The 24141-nt window shown below is 36.7% G+C and overlaps 1 protein-coding gene across 1 annotated transcript; it reads right to left on the bottom strand.

Annotated features, from left to right (window-relative positions):
* Positions 1-1024: 1024 nt before the first annotated feature.
* On the bottom strand, positions 1025-23343 carry LOC113763731 (anaphase-promoting complex subunit 1). Its single transcript, XM_027307641.1, has 37 exons — positions 23102-23343; positions 22821-22884; positions 21951-22035; positions 21108-21394; positions 20839-20944; positions 20586-20746; positions 19264-19451; positions 19123-19192; positions 18290-18457; positions 16436-16926; positions 14968-15427; positions 14141-14479; positions 13295-13378; positions 12060-12152; positions 11843-11902; positions 11500-11598; positions 11126-11266; positions 10729-10809; positions 10100-10171; positions 9559-9630; positions 8595-8688; positions 8435-8517; positions 8285-8341; positions 8059-8136; positions 7847-7968; positions 7602-7762; positions 6392-6468; positions 6203-6316; positions 6016-6117; positions 5615-5755; positions 4813-4986; positions 4506-4569; positions 4290-4429; positions 4058-4203; positions 2811-2889; positions 2531-2629; positions 1025-1757 (listed from the first exon to the last, which is right to left on the bottom strand). Exons 1-37 carry the CDS (start codon positions 23326-23328, stop codon positions 1362-1364), a joined length of 5475 nt encoding a protein of 1824 aa, XP_027163442.1. The 5' UTR covers positions 23329-23343; the 3' UTR covers positions 1025-1361.
* Positions 23344-24141: the final 798 nt, after the last annotated feature.

Genomic DNA, 24141 nt, shown 5'->3' with positions numbered 1-24141 from the left:
TCGCTATCATTGATATGCAAATAAAACCTCTAACTTTAGCGGAAGATTATCCGTAGCCCCAACTTACAAGAATTAGATCAAAATTTATCACACATGGATATCGATATTTACAACAATTCCAGAGTTAAGAATATCTTCTTCCCATTGCCAGATGAATATGTAGGTGGAAAGTATTTTTGAAATTGAAATTGGTAGGAAGTTCTCTTCATGCGGGTAAAACAACAAAGTCATATCCTCAATTGGCGTTCAAGTCATTAATAGTTGCCAGACAAAACAAAATACAAATGTTCGCCAGAAATGACAAAATTTGCCACTAAACAGAATCGTCAACCCATCCATCGGACAACCCCTCGGACATCAAGTCCGTTGTAATAAGCCGAGCCAAAGTCAGCCCACCCGGTGTCAAAAAGCTGCCAATAATCTTAAACGAGCTGGGCTGGCGTTGGGACTTGAATACGAGGCCCAATTTCCCTGTGAGCTGAGCTTGGTCAAGACTAGGCTCAGCCTGATTACAGGCCAATACAACTACAATCTCGTTGCGGGAAGAATCGTTGCTCTTCAAATATACATCCAAATATACATACTTATATAGCTAGAAAGTATGTAATCAAAGAGAGAGTGGAAAAGGCTCTTATCTTGTAACTTGAAAGAAACCCTTCTCTGTGGAGGAACAGAATAAGAATTTATTCTTATATATAATTATAGACAATCTCGGAAAAAGAAGATTTAATTAGAAATATCGACAAATAGTCACACAGAGGACAAACGCCCGTCACCACGCAACAAATCTACTATAAAAAGCTTCCATAACATCTTATGATAAATAGGCCTTATCACTTAACAGCTGGGGCAGGCCAGAGTCAAGACCAAAACCAAGCCCAGAATGTGATGCCCCTGTGTAAGCTTTTCTGGGCTGGGCGAGAGATGAAGAGGTGCTGGAAAAGCCCAAATCAAACTTCCCAATCAACTGCCCTTCACAACATCTGGAGAAATTCAAAATAAGAGCTCTCTACCTTAGATCCGAAAAAAACAACGGTGCTCAGTTGGCAACCATGCAATAACCTGTTATCACTGATGCAGACTCGGTACTTAAAACTGGGGGATACAAGAAGATCCCATGACTTGAACCCCTTTTTTTTTGTTGGGGGTCTATCGCTGTGGCACAGAGTTAGCATCCTGGCCTAGAGTGAGCATTCAAATGATCCCAGATTAGACTTGCGAAATACAACACGGGAAGCTACTGTTGCTAATGGCCAAAGAACAGCCTGCAGGCTCTTTTAAGTCGTAAATGCTCCAACTTCATGGTGTTATAGAGGCCTGTTCTGCATTAACCTCCTTCCAAAAGGCACTCATATCTTGCATCAATTGTCAACCCGGGAAGACAACCAGCATCTGTAGATCTCACCAATTGCAGTGACATGAGTTCCGGGAAACAACAAATGCAACAAAGGAACTGACGAGGATATGTTGACAAGCTTGATTTTCTCTCGAGCACTTCTAACTCCAATTGAAGGCGGTACACCATGCCACTGTAGATACCAAGAAAGAAGTATTGATCGCTTCCATCCCGTGGTATCTTTTTTTGGCCATCTCCCCGACAATAGGTACTCATGGAAATCATTTGTGACGCATAAAGAAAGGTTCAGAATCTCTTCCAACCGCTTTTTAAGCGACCCAAGAAAAGTGGATTGCACAATGCCCCCATTCGGAATTGTCAATCTCCCATTGAGCAAAGCTTCATTATAGGCAAGTGCAAGCTGTACGACAAGGAAAAGGAGCAGAGACACTATGACAGTCAAATGGAAAACTAATTCTTGAAAGTGACACAAAACCCTAACTTCTGCAATGTAATTGACTCTTATGCCTTTTTGTTGTTTTAGTTTTTAGTTTCTTCTGTGCGAGTCACTTTTCCATGTTAACTGCTGTAAAGACAGTGCTCAAGCAAAAATGAAATTCCATATAAACATGGACTGATGATAAGTAAATTTATTGTGATATTACAGCCACAAGAGTGCAATTGCTTTTGCGCTTATTTCTAAACCAGGAAGATGCATTTATCTGACATATTGAATACACAAAGCAACCGAATGATAAGACCCAAAATGGCCTGACTTTTACTCTCATATGCATCCTTCTAACCAACATTTCAAGGGCAGCGTTATCTCAATATATATAACTACGTAGTAGTTGTTATATTATCAAGGAAGATCCTAGAAGAGAAGTAATCTTAATGTATACCCTAGGCTACTAACAACAGATAGAACATGTAAAAGACCAATTAGAAATTCAATGAAACACTTTTTGCACCTATTCTTAATACTACATTACAAGAATCAACAAAGGTAGTTTAGTTCAAAATTAAGCAAGTTAGTGCATTCTAAATTGCAATTTGCAAGCATAACATAAAGGCATCAGACCTAATAAAAATGCTGCTTGTCGTTGAATAATCATAACTGGGTATTAAAAGCACTTGTTTGCTTGACAACAAAAAGTTTGAGGAATTTGCAAGGAAAATAAAGATTTGAAGTACCTTTATACTCCAGAGAGAAAGCGAATCTCCTAGAGAGCAAGTAGCACTAGTAATCTCATCAACCATAGACCCAATGGTTGTGTACAATGACAGATACACCTACAACAATCATAGCATTGTAAATTTTAATAAATCGCGAAAAAGAGTATTAACCAACAAATATCTAATAAAGCTTAATGTTTAACAGATACTGCATGTACTAGAGATTTGAGTTACAATTCTACTACCAACATACACCAGGCCAAAGTACAATGCAAATATGAATGCATGATATAGTTACCTGTAAGAAAGCGGGCCTATCCTTGCTCACACACTCAAACAACACTTGAAGGCAAAACTCCTGGAAGTCAACGTCAGAACTGCAATAGATTTGAAAGGAAAAATATGAAGTATTCCAACATAAAAATAAATCAAGTTGCATGGTCACCACCCCAGCAGTCAAGTGCATAAGTGCAGGGAGACAAAAAGGTATGGCCCCATATGAAGAAAACAAGACAGACAAAATACTGAGAAACAAAAAGCAACGACCAGTAGCACATTCAGGTGTCAGCTGCCACTGCCGGAAAGGTTGTAGTATGATCAATCCAACATCCTGCATCTAATTTTACTCTTGGGCTTTCTTCTTTGGGAGTTGGGACTGGCAGATAGGGCATGAAGACCCTTTTTTAAAAATGGCATAAAGAAACAAAAGGAAGTTTAAGGTTCCACAGTCATCCGAACTCTTGCATCTCTTTAGTAAATAAATATACACCAAATGAGTAGCACTGGTGATATTCATACTTTTAGTAAAGCATTACAAAAACTGATTTACTTTCAGGGATTTTTGGTTCATGATCAGCAAATTCCCAATGTCTTCTGTAGCCTATCTATTAACCCAATGTACGATGGACCACAATTTAAAAATGTATTACCCAGAAACCAAGAATTATTAAGCTTAGCAGGAGAGTAAAGTTTCATTTCTGGCAACTCTTAGCTAGGATTATACTTTGGGGATGTTAGTTGTAAGATTTCCTACAGACAAAGGATTATACTCTAGTGATTACAATCAAAATTCGTCAATATTAGTTTAGCAGCTCCAGACATGGTGCAGTCTTTCACTGAATGAACTATCTCAATATTCTAAACATTGAATCTATGTTGAATCTAAATGAGAATTTATATTTTGTGCCCTTGACCACATTTGCTCCTAAGTACAGGAACCAAAATTATCATTTTCCAAATTTTCTTAGGTATCTATTTCCTTATTGGTGCCTCAGCACATGTTGCCACAGTTGCTCAGGACTTGAACCATTCAATCATAAAACTGTTCCCAGGGAATAAAATCTTAAAAAAAGAAATGAAAAACAAGATAGAAGACAAGTTCAACTCAAGAATAACATAAGACCCTAAAGCTTCATTGAGAATTAAAGCATGTTCGGTCTAGCACAGAGGTCAATTAATTGGAATAATGGAAACAAACAAGCATTACCATCGGAATAGCGGACAAATTCAATAGGGATGACAAACATGGATGATGCCCATCCTTACCTGTTGTTCCAGGACGGCTCGCAAAAACGTTGAGCAAATGCAATCAAGCTTGGATCAGATGAGAATGTACTGATCAACTGATCTAAAGTAACTGCACCCATGCGCTCTGTTCTAGTAGATGAAGTTCGTAAACATGCTAAACCAACCTGTACTAATGATACTCCAGTCAACATCACAATCTGGACCATATTTTATAAATTCAAATTAATGAGGCTATCACTGGAGAATCAACCTTGTGCATTGTTCGTGACAACAGAGACTGACATCCTACAGGATCATCCACATATGAACATGCTCCAACTTTTCTCTTTATGTAAAGAAAACCAGAATTGAATGGGTCATCCTTGTCTCCAGAAGCCCACCAAGGTTTTTCTGTGAAAATATTACAAATATAAGGAACATCCAATAATCATAAGATATTTCATCAGAAACATACACGATTATATACCCTCAGGAATGAGCTCTATGACATGAGGCCAGTAACGTGGACCACAAACACGAACTGTCTTTAACTGCAGCAATAATAATTTCATGAGCATTATGGATGAAAAACATACACAATGAAAAAGGTTTTGCAGTATGTTAATCATACATCTTGTACTAGAGAGCAAAACTATGACATCAGGATTGATTAAGTAGGCAAGAAAATTAGGCAATTAAGGGCCATTTAAAGTCTCTCTAAATCATCTTCTATAGTCAAGCAGGATCGAAATGATATACTCAAGTACAAGCACAAAATCAAGAAGATAACTTACAACAGCACATTCAGGGAGAATGCAAGGGGTGACCTCACAAAAGCTTGTTTCAGCATAGTGTTCAGTTTCTCGAACAGTAATTTCAAGAGGAGCGTAAACAGGCATACCAGTGTCAACATCAACTGTCTGAACCAACCGAGCTTCAGTTGCAAGAACATATAAATGCCTGAATGCCTGTAAAGACGCCGCCCTCAACAAATTAAGGATTGAACAATTCAACATAAGAATACCCCTTTTAATCCTATTATGAGGTTGATCAGGGAGACAAATTTTATGAGAGTCCAAATGGGATAAATCTTGCTATTTTAGGAACCAGGAATCCATATAGAAAGATAAATGCAGATGAGTGATATCATGCAGAGCTTTGTAGCAGTAAATGGAAGGAAATAATAACATACAACTTTATATAATACAGAGTTATATAGCCCATCTAAGGTGGGTGACCCTCTGGTGATATTGTAACAAAAGTGAACTTTGATTATCAGGTACTTTGATTCTCAAATAAGGCCGTAGAACATTGTATTCTTCCAAGAGAATACAAGAGCACTCACAGATTTGAGATAATCTAAAAATCTCAAACAAGAAACAAGCCTTTTCCAAAATTTCAATTATTGGGCAGAACTAAGAATTCATATTTGATATATGTTCAGCACTTCATGAAAAGTAATGTTGCTCCACAAAGTAGATGACTTGGTACATATTTCCTACAATTTTGTCAGAAAAAGAAGTCCCATCCATGTGGGTACTTTTTTTGGTCTTTCAAAAAACCAACATCTGTCAAAAAAACAAAAAAAAAGTTCACCTGAAGGTGGCATCTATTGTCATTTGGTCCAGCAGGCAAGCGTGGGTAGAGGGTAATTAATAAAGCAGCAATTGAGGTATTGCTCGTTGAGAAAGTCCTCATTCCACCACCAAGAAACAAGAAACCAATACCCAAGCTAACCTGAAAACATCATGAAGCTCGAACCATAAAACCAGAATGTACATATATACGTCTCTTTGTGTATATAAACATACACATCCATGATATCCAGAGATACATCTCTAAGTGTTCCAATTGTAAACTGTGGATTATAAACCTTCTCAAATTCTTGCCATTTTTAAATATTTGGGCATATGTTTTCACGTGTATCAGTAGAAGGTAAATAGGCTGATCCTAGCATGTTAGAGTGAATAACATTCTAACATTGCAAAATTACTTACTGCCATCTGAGCACCATAATTAGAATGCCCCTCTGTTGAATTTCGGTTTCTAAGGAATTTCAATAATCTCAAAGTTTGAAGATGTCCTGAACCAGCCATAACCTGCTCTGATACAACAGATTTTAGACACTGGCTGTTGATATATTGATCACAGAGACAAGTAACATGCATAAAAAGGGCCACTGACCACACATAAGGAGAGAACAATGAGATGAAGACACGTCTCAAGGGTGCCACGATCAACATAATTAGACAGTCCTTTTGGCAACGAATGTTTACTTGAAACAGAAACTGACTTTATCTGCAAATATAGAAATGAACTTGATACACTCTGACAAACACGTGAAATAGTGGGACACCAGAACAAAGGACAGACCTCATTCAGGAAGTAGACAGCATAATCATAAAGCAACTCTTGTGACCTTCCATCCCGGGTACCGGCAAATCTCAGCCCTACAAACATCAAAAACAACTCAAAATTCAATATAAACCATAGAATTTTAAATGACACACTTTCAACTAAAAAAATCTACCACTCAAAGATGCTACATCTTTTACTCAGTCTGTCAACCAACAGTGATGAATACAATACCAAATGCAAATCCAAGGACTGAGATATTTGTAGAAAGAAAACTGTGAAGAAACAAATCAACCATGCATATCAAACACAAAGTCCGTGAAGCAGAAGTTAAGAAATTCTAAATATAGTACATCAAGGAAGGGGGGAGTATGTAACCTGCATACCCAGCGGAAGATAACAGTGGTAAAGCTTCAAGAGAACAGTTAAATTCATCAGTATTAGCAAGAAGAACAGCAAATTACCAATGGAACACCATATACACAACTTTCCTGACAAAAAGTACTAATCAAACTTTGAACCATCTTTTCAAAGTTTTGCTGGTGGGCATTACAGTTTAGAAGGAGGAAATTACTTTTTTTAATTAAGCAAAAAAAAAAGTTAAAAAAATAAAACACACACACAATTTGGCATAAGCTATCAGTTTAGCCCATGACAAGACTATAAAATGTAGATCTTGCTTTCATATTCTTTCTCAGTAAAACTATGATAAGTAGCTCAATTGTCGAGACACGGAAATCTGCAAACTGTGCCAGAAGCTATCAACACAGCAAATCAGACAAGACTCTCCAACATGTAAAATCCATCTTCTGCACTATTGACTCCAAGTAGGAATGCTTATCAGTGGCTATGTGGTACATGCGCAACAAAGAAATTAATTATTAATTAACAAAGAAAGGCTACGAGAACAGTTTGGAGCCTCTCAACAACTACAAAACTATGAAAAGAACAGAACATATTGGGTAATGAATATAAAAAATGCTTTTAAAACAACATAGCACACAAAACATCACATAGGCAAGGCAACCAGACTAATGTTTTCTAGATTCATACGAAGGAAGCAAAGTATAGACCCCTATAACAGACATAGCTTAAGAAATAAAGAATGCTTCAAATTGTAAGCCCCAAGTAACGAGCTCATCCAGTGTACGTAAAACTAATCATAGATATGAAACAACAGGCAACAACAAAGAGAAATACTTTCTGGGTGCAAAAATGCATAGCTTACCAAGAGAAATACATGCTCCAACCACTATATTGACGAATGCCTGAACAAAAGCTTCGGCATCCATGTCATTGGCATCATCCATCTCATCTGCAAGGCCATCAATGCAATGTTGGACAACTTTGGGGACCTGGGACTGAATCCACTCTTCAGAAGGATAAATTCTGAAAATCAAATCGTTACTGTCAAACTACAGAAGGAATCAAACCAACAACCCATTGGTTGAAATTTTAAGTAAATGATGCTACCTGCTCCAAAGTATCAAATTCCGTGCAATGACACGAAGCATTATAAAATCAGGTCTGACATATTGTAAATCAAAGTGTGTTTGTGGAATAGACAGCCGAGACAGTATTAGCTTTGATTCTGTCTGTAAATCAAGTGGGAAAAATGAGTGATTTTCAAATAGAATATCTAAGAATATTGTTTATAATAGCCAATTCTCAGAGAGCAAAATTACCTTCATATACATTAGAGCCAAAGCAACTATTGCTCCAGGTGCAGTAACGTCAATATTTACTAAAGTCCCATCCATTACCTAATGTACAGTGGAAGCAGCATTTAAGAAAATGGTGAAAATGAGCCATTAAAACAGCAGATAACTAGCACCATATTTCCAACTAGATTGTGTAAATATTGATATAACCAGAAGAATTGGTACTAAAGAAAGAAAAGTGATGCACAACCTGTCCAACAGTTCGCTGGTGCTCATCAACTGGTTGCGTAAGAAAATAGAATCTTTCCTGAAGAAGAAATCAACAAACTCAAAAGGAGATTTTATAAAATATACATTATTTTGCAGCACTTTTGGGAGTAAATAAAGACTATGGATATACAGTTTTCTGTTCTTTGCCACCAATAAATTGGAACAACCGATCAACCAAACTTTCCATGAAGCCAGGGGCATCTTCACCACGACCTTTGGTCAAAATATAACAGTCAGCTAAAACTATTAGCTTTATCAAATCCATACACCTGAGAGATAGAGTACCATACCCAAGGCAACGAGCCCCAAAGCAAATCCGGCAGAAACTGCATAGCCCTCCCTTTCAAGCACATTATCACCTCCACTTCTCCGACCTATTTCACCCTGAAAAGGTCAAAGATTAAAGTTGATAGAAATATTACACAATAAGAGAGCATTTGCCACAACATCATATCACCACTCTTTTTGCATTCAAGAACACAACAATATCTAAGGGCACGATAATTCAAATGGTAAAGGAAGAAGTTCTTGAACCCAATAATTCAATGGCTCTCAAGTATCCCTAAGGCTGACAACTTTACCACTATAGGCTGGTAATTCTGCAGAAAAGATGATTTCCACTTCATATTATGTTAAAATCATTTTCAAACCAACTGGCCCCATCAATTGTACTTCCAAGAAAATAAAATTAAAGCAAGGCAATACTTGGAGGAACAAAATATCACTGAACAATATGCATCAAAAGGTCACAGTTATCCACTCTCCATGAGAACTTACAAACTTTCAAATATAACTGAGGAAACAATAATAATAATCACTGCATGTATCCTTTGCAACCAGTCGATAAAGATCATCAGACAATGTGCATTGTGAGGCCATGATAGTTAACTTACCCAAAAAAAGACCTAAAAAGTACATGAGTATAAAAACTGACAAAAAAGTAGACAATCTGTGCATGCTTCCCATGTAAAGACTTTTTTCGACTGAATCATGGAAGGACAGCACCATTATCAAACTATTATGTGGGAACATAACACCGAAAAAGAGCATTTGGACTGTTTTTAAAAAATGCTTATTACAATATTGGATCAGCAAACTAAAAACATAAGACAGTTTTCAATGTTTAAACTCAGAGCAAAAACCAACAGAACTAGTACTTATACATTTTATATATTTACCAGAATTGCAGATGCATCAGTTACATTTATACTTCAGAACACATAAAAGGCCACTAAATAAAGGATGAAAAAGTACCAGAAGAATTTGCATTGTTTGTGGGTGTGCCGAACCTTCATAAAGAAGCCCAACAGACAGAAGTGCTGCTGACTGAATGTTTCATGAAAATCACAACTCCAAGTGAGAATCAGGGTGTAAATACCATAGTAACCAGCTTAAACAACTCCCGGTAGATCAACAAGAAAATTTTTGGGTAACACTTTTACTAGCAGATGTATTCTTTCAAAAGAGAAACATTGATCATCATGACATTAAACAACACGACATAAAGAGGGGGGGGGGGGGGGGAAGAAGATATATGGTAAGAAATGAATAAAAAGTTGACACAGGAATCGCGACAGATCTGGAAAAATCAGAGATATCATAGCAAGTTCAGCAAAAATCATATTTCAAACATAGAGAAACATGTTAGCAACATGATGCTTGTATGCTTTTTGAAATGCATAACAAAATATAAGTACAACTGAAGGTTATTTTAATGAATCCCATACGGAAATGAAGATAAAGATGTAGCAACATCCAAGATCACAGAGAACTCATGTAGATGTCATGACAGTACCTGTAGAAGAGTTGGTAATTCTAGTTCCGGGAAGGAAGAGGGATGCCGAGCGGGTATATGCACATATAAAGACTGTTCAAAACAGATCAATTCAGCAACTACCATTAGCAGCAAAAAGGCACATTTTAGCATCATATCCAACAATAGCATGAGATGCCCCTACCATTTAAAACAAAGATTTGTAGTGCCAGTTCAATCTTACTCTAAAATGGGATAGACAATGTAAAAAACTAACAAGAACAATCCAAGTATCATCAACACGAGAAATAGTTTCAAAACCAGAACCAGAACCAGAAGATTGTTTTGGGAACTGTCTGAATGACGTACATATTCTTTAATGTAAAAAATGATTTTTGCATAAACCTACTGGGAACAGCAGTATTCAGTGAAAGAACCAGAAAAGAACTAGCTAAAACTCTTTTTATCAAATTTCAGTTCACATTGTTATGACAAATAATAAATGCACTTCAATGCCAGAGTGGAGAAAAAAATTTGAAAATAAATCAACTTCCATAAAATCACAATCTTCGCAGGATTCAATATTGCAAGTCAATTCATTAACACAACAAACATTTAGAAGGACAAAACTAAATTTGGGAACTCAGAGAGAGAGAAATAGATTCTTCCACCTTAGAAATAGCAGGTTGCATAGTTCCCCTGTATGATGCAGCTAGACCAAGCATTAGCCCTACAGTTGTGCTTTCATGTTCCTATAAGAGAAGGTCACAAACGTTACAGTGCTCAGAGCTGAAGGGACAAGCATGTATTCAACAAGAGAAATAGTATCACCAATAGCATCCAGGGAAAAAAAAAAGAAAAAAGAAAATAGGAAAGGCACTTGAGCAATAGACAGAGAAGAGGCTGATAGGATATCAAAGAGGAAATTCACAACAAAAGAAGCAATACATTTCTGCAAAATCGAAGGCCAAATTAATTGGAATATCAAAAGTTAATGAAAAAAAAAAAGAAGAATAGAGATTAATGTGATCACTACTATTTGATGCAAGATACAGATTCAGTTTTCACCTGGGAATAGTATTGGTATATGTCTGTTATGGTCAGTACACGAAGATGCCCATGTAACCCCAAGGCAAGAAGGAGCCCGGCATGGACAACATTGGGCTCTTCAGGCTTGTTGTATACTATCCATGTTCTTGACATCTTCCCCTGCAAGGAAAAAAATTCTTCTGAAAAAAGCTTGTGGTCAGGTAAAATATAGTAAAAAGTAAATGAGAGATGCATGTTCCACTATCTAATGTAAAACAGATATAACTTGATGTTAACTACCTACTGAAATCAAACAACAAATTATGAAGACAAATAAAATCGAACAAACAAATCAATTGATGCAACTATTTAATCGGGAAGACAAACAACAAATTATGAAACCAAAAGCAAACCTGCAGGGGAGCAAGTTTCAGTCCAGCAGCAACAGCATTGTGAAACTCAGGCCAACATTTGAGTTCTTGTACATTTCTAACATTTGGATCCAAATTTACCTTCCAAGCAAATTGGTTTACAATAAGTCGGGAATTCTCTTAGTCCTCAACAGAAAATTCGACAGGAACTTTTACCGCTCAATTTTGCAAAGACTTAATACAAATGGAAAAGCATGACAAGTTTGAGCGGTTTAAGGCATTTGATCAAACCAAATTTCCTACTCTCTCAATTAGAGTGCAAATAAGCATTACAATTCAAAAAAATAAAACAGCAAATCCTTCACAGATTAAAAACTGAACATACTGTTGCATTCTGTTGTGCAGGTAACCGGCCTGCTAAAACAAGCTTTGGGACTGTGAGTGCCTGCACAGTGTTCAAGGCATATCAATACAACCAAGACTTCTCGATAAGCAACAGTCTCACAAAAATTCCATGCAAGAGCATGAATTTGAAAAAAAAAAAAATTCCACACACCTGCAGGAAAGAGAAAGAAAGGGGCACAAGAACTAAATGTAAATACCTCTGTTAAAAGAGTACATGTCGTGGCAAGTGTGAAAGCACCACGACCAAAAGGTAGGGAAGTAGTCCTTTGAGCAAGCTGCCACAACTGCGCCTATACATGTTATAAATTTTATAAGCAGCTAAATTTTGCACAGGTACAGTACAAATTTCTAACATCCAAATCAAAAGAAATTCGATGGAAACCAAGTAGTACAGTCGTGTATGCTTTTCTTCCCATAAGTGTTTAAAAAACATGTACCTAACTAAAAAAAGAATTGTCTATAACTCATATTTTTCCCCACCATACAACAGAAAGTGAATGCCTGGTGTGAGAGAAGGCAAGGAAAAGGTAAGAAACTTACTCTTAGTTCATGCAGTTCAAGGAAGCAAAAAAAAAAAAAGACTACTAGTAGTAGCTTTTTCTTCTTTCCTTCCTGCGTTATATTTTATCTTCCCTAATCCCACTGAAACTGACAAATTGCTATTTAAACTTTATGTGACAATATAAGGACAAATTTCTTCCATATTCTTATTTGACAGCACACATTGCTGAAAGCATCCAAAGAACCAAGATCCACACTTAAGCATGCAAGGGAAAAACAAGCAATACCACCAAGAAGCCTATGTCAAGTCAGAGTGGAGATGATTAATAACCAACCAAACCATCATACAGCGGGGCCTTAATCTATAATAGGCTATTTAAAAAGTCAAACCCAACTCCGCAAGCTACTACTTTTACATGATACATGTCAAAGCATCTTAAATTCCAAATTTCACACAATTACATCAAAAGAAAATTGGTTATTTTAGCTTGAAGGTTAATAGATTAAACTCAACTTGAAACATGGATCACCAGGCTGTACAAGAAAGAATAAAGTATATAATTGAAATCCACAAGCAGTTCCTAAAACTACACCAAAATTTAAAATCTGCAGTAATTGAAAATAGAAGCTTTAGGTTATAAAAGTATTTGAACCCAAAGGCGAGGACCTCATTCTGAAAGGAACAGTCGAAGACAAGCATAACAGAAGTAGCAAGAACCTTTTAAACCAAATGGTGTTTCAGAAAACACAAGAGTCTACAGTTTATGCACTTCTTACACTGGTAAGATCCAGGTTTCACTCAACTATGGGAAAAGAAAAAAAAAAAAAAAAGAAGACAAGCTGTTCATATTTTACATAAAGATACAGATTTACCCTTTCAAACATTTGAACAAGAGGTAGCATCAATGAAGTGCTAAAGAAATCAACGTACCTGCTGGAGGTCTTGATCAGATGCTGTAGGACTAACCGGTGTTTGAATTGCTATTGCCCTTGCAGAACATAATATGTGTCTAACCTACAATAAAACAAAGGTGCCGTCATGCAAAGAAATCAAAAAACTGTTTCAATAGGCTATAGCTTGGCAGACAAAAGAAAGCCTATTAAATTGGATGACCGCAGGGGAAACTAAGCCACCAGCAAAAGACTGCAACAGCTTGTGTCAACACCTATGTGTAAGAAAAAAGCATACTCTCATGTTGGAATAAGATAATAAAACCAAGTCAATTGGCACCTCTTGCAATTTTGGAGCAATAACGACTGTATACCTTTAGAATTGCATATAAGATTTTCCGGGTAAACTTTCATAAACAAGTAAAACACATGGTTGAAAATAGCACAATCTGGAGTACAATTTGTTTTCGTAGAGGTATGCCAATTTTCAAGGCATGACTATGGCATCCCAGAATCAAAAAACTTTTTTTCCATCTAGGTAAATACAAAGGCAACAAAATTAAGCCAGGCAGTTAAAGCAAAGCATATATGCTTCCTCATGACAAACAGAATCACAAAAAGAGAATGACAGGAAGATGTTGAATCCAGAAGGATAACAACGAATGTAAAGAAAATGATGAAAAGCACATACAAAAGAAATTCTGAAGAGGAAACCTGATTAGTGAACATGTCTTGTAGAGCATATAAACGCAGAGGGTCGCATAATGTTGTTGCAATATATTTGTAGACCATGATATTTTTAGAATGAAGACTTAAGATCTTTATTCCAAAATACTTCATCAGGACAGGATATATTATCAATTAGACATGGTCAAAACCAACAAACCTCATTTAAACGCAGATCACGACCATATCGCAATTGAGTGCTGGAATTGAAAATATGCTCCATTCCATCCATCAAAGATCCATCAACTGAATCAACATCCTCTAGCTTAGTATTCTCCAACTCAATTGTATCCGAAACTAAGGAAGGAATTGTCACAGGCTGCAGGTGAGCCATGTAAGGGGCAGACTGAAAAGTCAAACTTCCATTTGTATGAAGCTCATTTTCCTTGGGTTTTCTTGGATGAACAGGACATGACCAGGCAAGATCTTCCCGCCCAAGGAGAATATATGCAGCAGCCGGCCAGTCAGTGGGAGGAGAATCACGGCACTTAGCTAGTGCCTAAATATTGCAGGAAAGAAAATTACATAATGGATTTCAAGCCTAAAAGATCAAAAAAGAATCTAGACAATCTAGAGGAGATTTTTATCAACCAAGACCCAGAGCAACAGTAAGACAGAGGAATACAACAAATAACCACCAAATGGTCCGTAAAAGCAAAAGAAGTAAGAACAGAATAGCAGATAATGACTAAAATTAAAAGTTTGTACCAGGTATCCATGTACGACTAAGAAGAAATCACCTAAAGAAAAGGATAAAGAACTTTTATTATTAGATGGAATCTAAGCTCATTATGTCTCTCCTTAATTTGAATCACACAATCAAGCAAAAGTTAGACATGTCAAGTTTATCTATCAAAGGAGTCAGCCTACATGAGCAGAATCAGACAATCTAGAACTGATATAGGTGACCCCGGAATATGGGAAAACACTCTTAGCTAATTAGGTTGTAAAAAACAAAAAACAAAACTCTTTCAGCTGTCAACTTACGTGGCGCAATGGAAGAGAGACACCAACAGGCAGCAAGTCTAATTCTTGCAAACCAAATGCTTCTCCAACCATGGCTAAAACGACCAGCTCCTCTTTAGTAGAATGTGATCCAGATGCTACAGTGTAGCAAACACCAGATGACAGCCCCTTTCCCAATTGTTCCGCACCACACAATAGACTGTAAAAGGATACTATCTTCCTTGCCCAACAAACAGCCGAAGTCCCATCTTTACGAATTAGAAAAGGAAGATCACTAATTTTAGCTGAACTATATCCATGTAGCAAACAGCTTTCTAGCCATCTAAAAAGACTAGGAGGAGTTTTATTCATCAATGATGACTGGGACATTCCAAAGTCATTTGAAAGACTAGGAAAATCGCGCATATAATAATCCAAATAGCCTTCTTCACGCAAAGAATCAGCAATATTGCACAGTAAAACTACAAGAAGACTTACATCCCTACAAGAACATTTAATTTAAAGGTCAATAAACCACTCAAAAGACAAGTAAAATTGAATAAAATAAATTTCGTTAATTAATGTTAAATTTAGTCAAATATAATACCATCCACAACAACTACATAAGCAAAAGTCTGCAAATTAAAATTATTTAACCAAGCTAAAGAATTAACCATGGACATGAACCTCTGCAACAAGTTATGATTAAATCCAAATAACTGCAGAATTCATGCATATCAACATCTTACACTGTTTATGTGAATGCATACTGATTTATCAAGCTTTTTCTATCCTTTTTCCCCTTTTTGTCCATCAAGCCTTGAAAAGCACCAGACATGGAAATTAACTACTAAAAGAAGAAGCTTCAATCAAATAAGTACAAGCTTGCACTGTCGAGACTCAACTTCAGGGTAAACTCATAAAATGCATTTAGTTACAAACTATATGAATCTAATGATATCCCACTACAGAAATAACCAATGATAAAACAAAAAGGTCAGTTTTTGGTAAATGCAAGAACAATTACTTGGCCTCCCAAAAACGTGCACATCTCTAAGGTTACCGCAATTGAGAAAAATAAAAGTAGATGCCAACCTATTGTCCTAAGTGAGATGCTGACCATCATTCTGCATAAGCCCATGATTGATGGTAACTTGACCACCTTTGATTTGCACATAACACTCCTAAAGTGCCAATATTCCAGCTCAAGTAATATAGTTGTGGTTCTTTCAAGAAAACCAATGGCAAATCACAACATGTTTATATTTTCAAGACTCCGTGAGAGCGTGTCAGCATGTGAATATGTGTGTATATATCTATTGTATATATGCATATTAGGAGGCGAATGAAATTGAAAAGGGAAACGTATATATATACATGCACACCTACATACTGACAGAGAGGGCAAGAGAGCAAGGGTGAGAAAAAGTGGTCAGCAAAAAGCAAGAAAGAATCAGAAGTGGATCTGAACAGGCACTAACTGATAATTTTTAGGAAACAAAGAGGTTACCGCTTGCGGAGAATGTCAAGTTTCAGGTTTTCATATACTGCATGAAGTGAATCAAGAATCTCCTTTAATAACTCGATGTAAAATGATTCTTCATGATTGTCTGTTCTCATTAGAAGTGACCGGGATGAGTCTGATCCCTGAAGGTTACACGATGCCACAGGTGGAATTCCAGCAATACTCTTATGCTTGCCATAGTTCTTATGATACATGCTGTTGATCAGAAACTCCCATGATGAATGTGAATCAGAAGACGAAAGTTTTAGAGAGACATCACTAGACCTTCTGCTAAGTGTCATAACCACGTGACAGAAGGACTCCCATTCTGAATTGACAGCTGAATCCACCTTTGCCATAAAAGCTGAACCACTATCACCCCATAATAAAACAAGAAAGCGATTGTAGAAACTAGGGTTAAGTGCTTCAGCCATGGCTGTGATGCAATCATTTACTAGTGATGATGAAGGATTACACCGAAGAATACATCGGTATATCTAGAGAGAGGAGAGAAAAGACATCAAAAACAAATTAAGTGTCAGCCACAAACATGACCCATAGAGGTAACATACTATGCAGAATCACGAAATAACAACCAGAAAGTATAAACGATTGACGCATGTTTGGAAGAGGAAAAGCTGGGTCTACACTACTAGCAAACAAGACGACTAAGCTTTTATGCCCAATTAGCCAAGTATCACCCTAGGCAGTTGATCACTCAAAATAACATCAAGCGACAAACCTAGGAAGTTGATGACTGCAGTCCAGAATGAAGCTTACAGAATTACTGGAAATGAAATTAGTGCTCAAGAAATAATTCCCATAGACCGAAATTTTTTTATTATAACCACTACAAGCATCAGTAGTTCAACAAATTCATTGACAATCAATGTTAGATTAATCAACAGAGTGACAGAGAATTAGGCAGCTAAAAGGCCAGTGAAAGAAGACTCAAGATATGATCATCATTTCAAAAGGTAAATGTTCAAGGTAAGGAATTTCACCTTTCATAAGGCGGCTCCTCATATCAGGCATAAGATCTTGTACAGCAGGTGGAAAACAATACTGATAGCATCTAAATTTGACTTTGCCCAAGTTTTTTACAATGAGAGACGTTCAGAACAAGACTTGTGACTTGAGAGGATTAATTCAACTCCAGAAATTACTCCCTCACCCTAGGAATGGTGTTTTCTTCAGCCAAAGGAAATAAAATTACATATTTGAATCTATTTCAAGTCTTGTCGCTCCTTTGTTGGTATATTTCATCAAATTATTACACTGGAGGTGAGTAGCACATCTTTAATTCAATCTGAAAACCACCGATCAGAAAACTGTACATTTTACCATTGACCAGCCAACTCTGTCAATGATCACACAAGCTATGGGATATTTCCAGCAAAACTATAAGTACAACACCTTTCTCTACATGCGGATGGTAGGGAAATGTACAGTGGTGCAATCAAGCAATCCTAATCAGACAGGTTAGCATATATACTCTATTTGATTGATTGCATCATTTCCAATAGGTCCTATTTAACAACTAAGCACACCACCTTTAAGTGTCATATCATCGTGTTAGTCTGGACTCACATGTGATAGACAACAAATCAGTCACAATTTCTACTAGAATTTGCTCCCAACCACAATATTGACCCAAAATTCGCTGAGACATCCATAGCAACTAATCTTCCAAAAGAAAAGGACTAAGTCGCAGGAAATATAAATAGCAATTCATCCATAGCCACTCAAAGAGGCAATAATTAGTACATGGGCAATTTTAAATGTAACCAGAACAAGTAAAAGACGTGCAAAATACTTCTTAAACTTTAGACAGTGGGGAACGTGATTTAACAATTATACCTTTCCACTATTTACAACAACATTTACACGCCCTTGAACAGCATCAGTCAACCCAGTAGCTTTTATTTCATGAATAATGGATGTCTCTGAAGACTTTGTAACCCACGACAGCTGATGGTTACCCAAAAATGAAGGCAATGTGTATCTACAAAGGCATTGCTTCCCAGACTGCAACAGTACAAAATCAACAAGGTTAGCAAACTTTTACATCATAGGTGGAACAAACATATAGACAACTTCCACCAAAAAGCCAATTTACTAAGATTGAAAGTGCCAGACCAGGGCCACTCAATCAGCAGTCCTATCTCTTTCTTGTTATCTTGTGTGGTATGAAGAAAAAGTAAGGTAATGTGCCAAAATATTTATTTTTTCAAAATTAAGGAGGAAACTTGCGCCTGATAATCTTTTCTTCGTTTCTGGCAAAGAAGTCAATGTTAAACTCTAAAAAAAAAAAATGGACAAACGATTGGTGCAAAGACATGACTAAAGTATCTCAAATACGACAAAAACTAGAACAGACTCCAAAAAAGTGGGAAAGGTATCTGATTCAAAGGAACAAAAACAAATAAACACTAACAAGCAGATTTATTAAGCAAAACTGCAAACAACCTGAAAAGACGTTAGTACCCCCTAAGTTGTTTAAAAACTTGACAACTATTGGCACTGATTATATACAGTTGCTTCCATAAAAAAAAAAAACTGGTAAAATGGAATTGGTTTGATGCAATATTGAAAAATGAAGAAGTTATCAAGAATGACTTTGCATAACTTCCTCTTGTTTAAATGTGAAGACAATTCGTGCGAATGAGGGGTTGCCAACTTGAACAACTTACATAGAGAAGAAGGCTGTTCTCTAACGTTAAAGCAATGATGTCTGCAAATGGAAGCAGGCCAATGTTCACTCTGGAAGAGGTAACTACAATGTGAGTCTGTAAACAACAAAAAGTGACGCAGATTGAGCAAACAAAACATACCTAGGACGGGTAACAATAACAGGTTCTGCAGCAATTGCCGGAATGCTCCAGCTCATGTCAGGTTTAATATCATAAACAATTTCATCATCTATTTCTACACTATGAAGCCGGACTGATAGCAACTTTTTTTGGTCATGGAGAAGAAAGCAAATAATTTGCACAGCATCGTCATCAGTTGCCAAAAACACCTGGTAAAACAACTTCAGCCAGTGGAGTTACAATACACTAGGAAAAAATAGGAACCAATCTATAATGCATAATGCTTGATGAACATAACAGAGTTACTTAGATATATATTACAGTTCATACCACTATTGACAAAGAAGTATTAAAATGGCATGGGAAAGTGCAATAGGTACTTAAAACAACAATAAACAATCCAGCTTTCGAGTGATTAAAGTCAAAACTATGGGACTAACTTATCAATAAATAATTTACAGGCAACAGTAACCAAGATTGAAAATGAAGTATATCTTCAAAAACCAAAAAGAGCTATGACAACGATGCTTCATAGTGGAAAGGGGATGACAAGTCTTTTAAATCTTTACTGTATAAGAGGGCCATGCAGTGAGCTTTAAGCCTCGTATAGTTCCACAGCTCATCCACTACCAAGCAACCGGTGTACAGGAGCATTGAGCTTCCAATGATATGTCTTGACCTTCCAGGAAGGTGTAACTTATGACAACTTAAAAAAACTTAACCTAATATGCCATCTTTAGAAAGCAATTATGAATTTTTTGCACAAATAACATATACACGTATAATAATGTCATAATTTAACAGCCGCCTTGCTGATGGCCTAGGCTAACATAATTAAGAAAAAATACCAGAAATTTTCCATGTTGATTATGACATAAGAGAAAAGGCATACAAAAAGCATTGTTGCTCTACTCTATTTGAAGTTTCCCCACAAAATTCCTTTACATAATAACAATACTTACTACAATTACCATAACACAAATAACAGATAAGCTACAAGTTCTCTAAAATATTCATTTCAAAGTGTATCACTCCATAATGCTGCATGTGAGTATTGACTTCCATCAAACCATCAAGAGCCTTGTCCAATTAATCTTTTAGCCTATACAATTACCACATCACCAGAGCAGAAATCAAGTGAAAGGAAAGCCCAAAGTTAAATCTGGTGCATGGTATTTCTTTAAAGTAATTTTATTCATGTTTAAAAATGTGAATTGCCTTGATAAAGAACTAAAAACTGACAAACAAGAAATGACAAACAGTTTAACAGTTTCAAAAAGCACCAATTGATTTTCTTGACTTCACTTTGAAAGCACCATGTGATATAACAACAAGTTGAACACCTTACTAGCAGCAGCATGTGAGCCCTTCCCCTGCCATATCCTTCGGAAGGAAATTTGTTTTGTTAGCACCCCAGCAGGCACTACATCAGATAATCCAGATTTTACCACTTCGAGGTTAGAGTTGATAATTTCTGCAACCCACACTGAATGTTGCATCTTTCCTTCAAATGGAGATGTCAAACATGGAAAATTAGTGTTCAATTTGATTTCAAAGAAATTGGAGTGATAGCTTGTAGAGATCACAACAAGCTACCTTTGTTATATGATGCCATCAGTGGAACACAATTACTGGTCCATATTGTTCGTTCATCAAACTCTTTAATGATGTTTAGTTTTCCTCTTTCCTCAATATAAGTTGGCTGAGAAAATCAAGAAAATATTAAGATATTATACTGAAAAAAAAAAAGCACAGCCTTCTCGTCAAATCAAATGAGAACAGCAAGAGAGCTTAACAGTATTCACCTAGAACCAGAAAAGTAAATAAAATATGCAAGATTCATAATAGAAAAACGTTTTGCATGCCTGAGGTTCTTCCAGTGGATCCTTCAATATCAAATGTGAGGATCCTGAAGTTCCATCAGCCTTGTAGATAAAATCAAAGGCATGAGTTACAGTAGAGTTATTTTGAGAGCTGTATCCAACTTCCCTTCTTGAACGAGCAATATCACGAGTGCTTAGAGATGCAGAAGGAAACGAAAATGGAATGTGCACTGAGAAATTCCCTTCAGGTGCATCTTGTAAGAGTAAACCAAATGGAAGAGGCCAAACTGATATAATGCTGTGAGGAAGAGGAACAGATGCAACTTCACCTGTGGACAAGATCATCAACATTCTTATTGAATCTAAATCAAGAACATGCATGTAGCATGAGAAGCACAAGAACAAAAAGAAACATAATGGCACAGGTTTTTTGCATAGGCAATTATTCTAAGCATCCCTGAATTCACTGTTTACTGTTAGGATGCAGAAAATGCAAACATGCAATCACGAGTCCTTCAAGAACCAAGTGGCTCCATAACATTCTTCGATAACCTAGGCAAAAGAAAAGAAAAGGAGAGAAGAGAAACTGAAAATGTCTGGTTCCCATTCTGCAGGACCACGGATCCAGTCTTTGTTTCAAAAATGACATCATCAATGGTCTTAAGAAAAGAAAGTACAGGTAAATCATCAAAAGACTGTAACAGCAGGCATTTAATGCTAGTGTAAAACAGAGAGCTCATCAGATCCAGGAATCTCGAATAAAAGTGGGCCAAAGAAAATGGTGAAAGTAGGACAGCGGAAGAACTTTTATGAGAAGTAAGTAACAGCAGTCATGCTAAAGAATCCAGAAGAAGTGAATAGTACACAAAAGAATGAAATATGTACCTGATGTATTGTAGATGGTCAAACTATTGATCTGAAGAACACAAAGAAGAGCCTCCGACAAATCACCCATCCGGCACCAACATGCCTAGATTTTGCCAGCGAAATGATTGTTAAAATTTCCCATTTGGAAATAAGGAAGACAGGTCAGCAGTCATAGACACTAAAGTTGCTCAAGGAAATTTCTAAAGCAAAATCTATTTTAGGTAAGAGATCGTGGGAGTATAGAGAACTAACATGTGTATGGAAAAAACTGAGGCAACTCATAGGGTGCAATATACAAAAGGCTCCATGAGTTACGACCTAAACTGCAACTTGTCAAGCTAATGCTCAAAACTGATAGCTCTAGCAAGTTTCAGAAGTTTCATTTCTTTCTCCATAACAGCATCTTATGTTTGGGATATGAACCCTCAATATCATCTTTCTTTACATGCAGTGATTCAGGAAATTTAAAGCCGCTAGACAGGATCCTTCTGTTAGCCACTGACTTTCACAATGTAGAGTAGTGTCGACTTATAGAAGAAAGGCCGAGAAATTTAAATCAATTTGGAGAGGCTAATGCATTAAACTAATCATTTCCTTCTAGAAAAAAATTTGATGCCAAGGCAACACAAGCAAAGCTTTCAGCAATAGAAGACTCTTAGGAATCACGCCATACCCCACTATAATTGCAAATTGGTTTTCTGGCTTATTCGAGTAATAAATCAATTTATGAGCACTAAACAGATTCCTATTGAAGCTGAGCAAATACACAGACGTCTTAATTCATCCCATTCTGATAGCAGTTACAGGCCAAGCACCTTTAAACTAATCAAAAGTAAAACCAATGAAGAAGTTGAAGATGAAACTATTAAGTAAAGTAAGCACAATCACCTTCAAGACTTTGGACGGAAAACTGAATCTTTTGTACACTCTGGCACCAATGCTCCATATTATCCTGTCATGGTTGACAAACATAAACGATCAAGCTAAATTGATCAAATTCACCTGACAGTACATTGCATAACCTGCTTTCTGAGCTTGCTATCTCAGCTAAGTCTGATGTCCTTAGCATATATTCATAATTGACCACAGAGTGCAGCCCCAGTTTGAAAATTCTATTGAACTAATCAGAAATTAGATAAACATTCCAGAACATTATTTGATAATATTACCGGTTTCCTCTGATGAAGAGTTCGTGTTCACTCCCATCGGTAGTCGACGATGTGCAGACCGTGTTCTCGGCGTCGTCTCTTTGTCGGGCAACTTCCGGGTCGAACAAGAAGTATGAGTAATCATCCTGGGGATTGTCAGAAGAAGATTTGCCGTCGAAAGCTTCGGCGACCGAGCCGAATGGTTTGAACTCGCCAAGCACATTCAGTTGCCGATCACCGACAGGCATTGCCGTAGGGTCAGCCAACAGTGGCAGAAAGGGGGTGAGGGTGTGAACCGTTGAAGGATAGTCTTTTTTTTTTTTTTGGCTCTCCCGCTCTTTTTAGCGTTTTGGTATTGAGTAGCTTCAGGTGAGTTTGGAATTGTAATGACTGCCCTAGTAGTGGTAGAAGAGAATGGCGAGGCCAAGAAACGGATTAATCAATAGTGCGGGAGCGACAGGTTGGTGGCCGTGGCACGTAGGAAGAGGGAATTTAAGACTTTTTACTCATGTTATAAAAATTAAAATTTTAAAAATTGATTAATCAACGAATGATTTACTTTAACAAAAAAAATTGAAAAATCATTTGATTTAAGGCTGCAATTTGGTTCCATGAGATTGGAATTAAATTGGAACAAATGGCAAGACCAAGGAAAATAGATTAATTAATAGTACGGGAAGGAATAGGTGATGTGGTATAGGAAATGGAGTATAAGTGAGAAAACTGGATTTAAAAACTTTCACCTGCATTAAATAAATTTTAAAAAAAAAGACTAATCAATGAATGATAAGATTTGAAAAACCATTAATTAAAGACAGCGTTTGGTTCCATGAGATTGGAATTAAATTGGAACTACAAGCACGGCACTCCGTAAATTTGCAAACTTATGAATTCAAGACATTAATTGAATTCTTTAATTTGGCAAATGTACAAGGAACTCATTTGGAATTCCAAATATTGTGACGAGATAATACCCCGTTGACAATTACAGTTGCTACATACATCGGTTTAGCTATATAAGGGGTTAAATACTAAAAACATCCTTATAGTTAACCGAAAAC

This window comes from Coffea eugenioides, chromosome 2 (assembly GCF_003713205.1).
Source record: "Coffea eugenioides isolate CCC68of chromosome 2, Ceug_1.0, whole genome shotgun sequence".
Lineage (NCBI taxonomy): Eukaryota > Viridiplantae > Streptophyta > Magnoliopsida > Gentianales > Rubiaceae > Coffea > Coffea eugenioides.
Note: the sequence above shows the minus strand (reverse complement) of the source record. Positions and strands in the feature narration are given on the sequence as shown.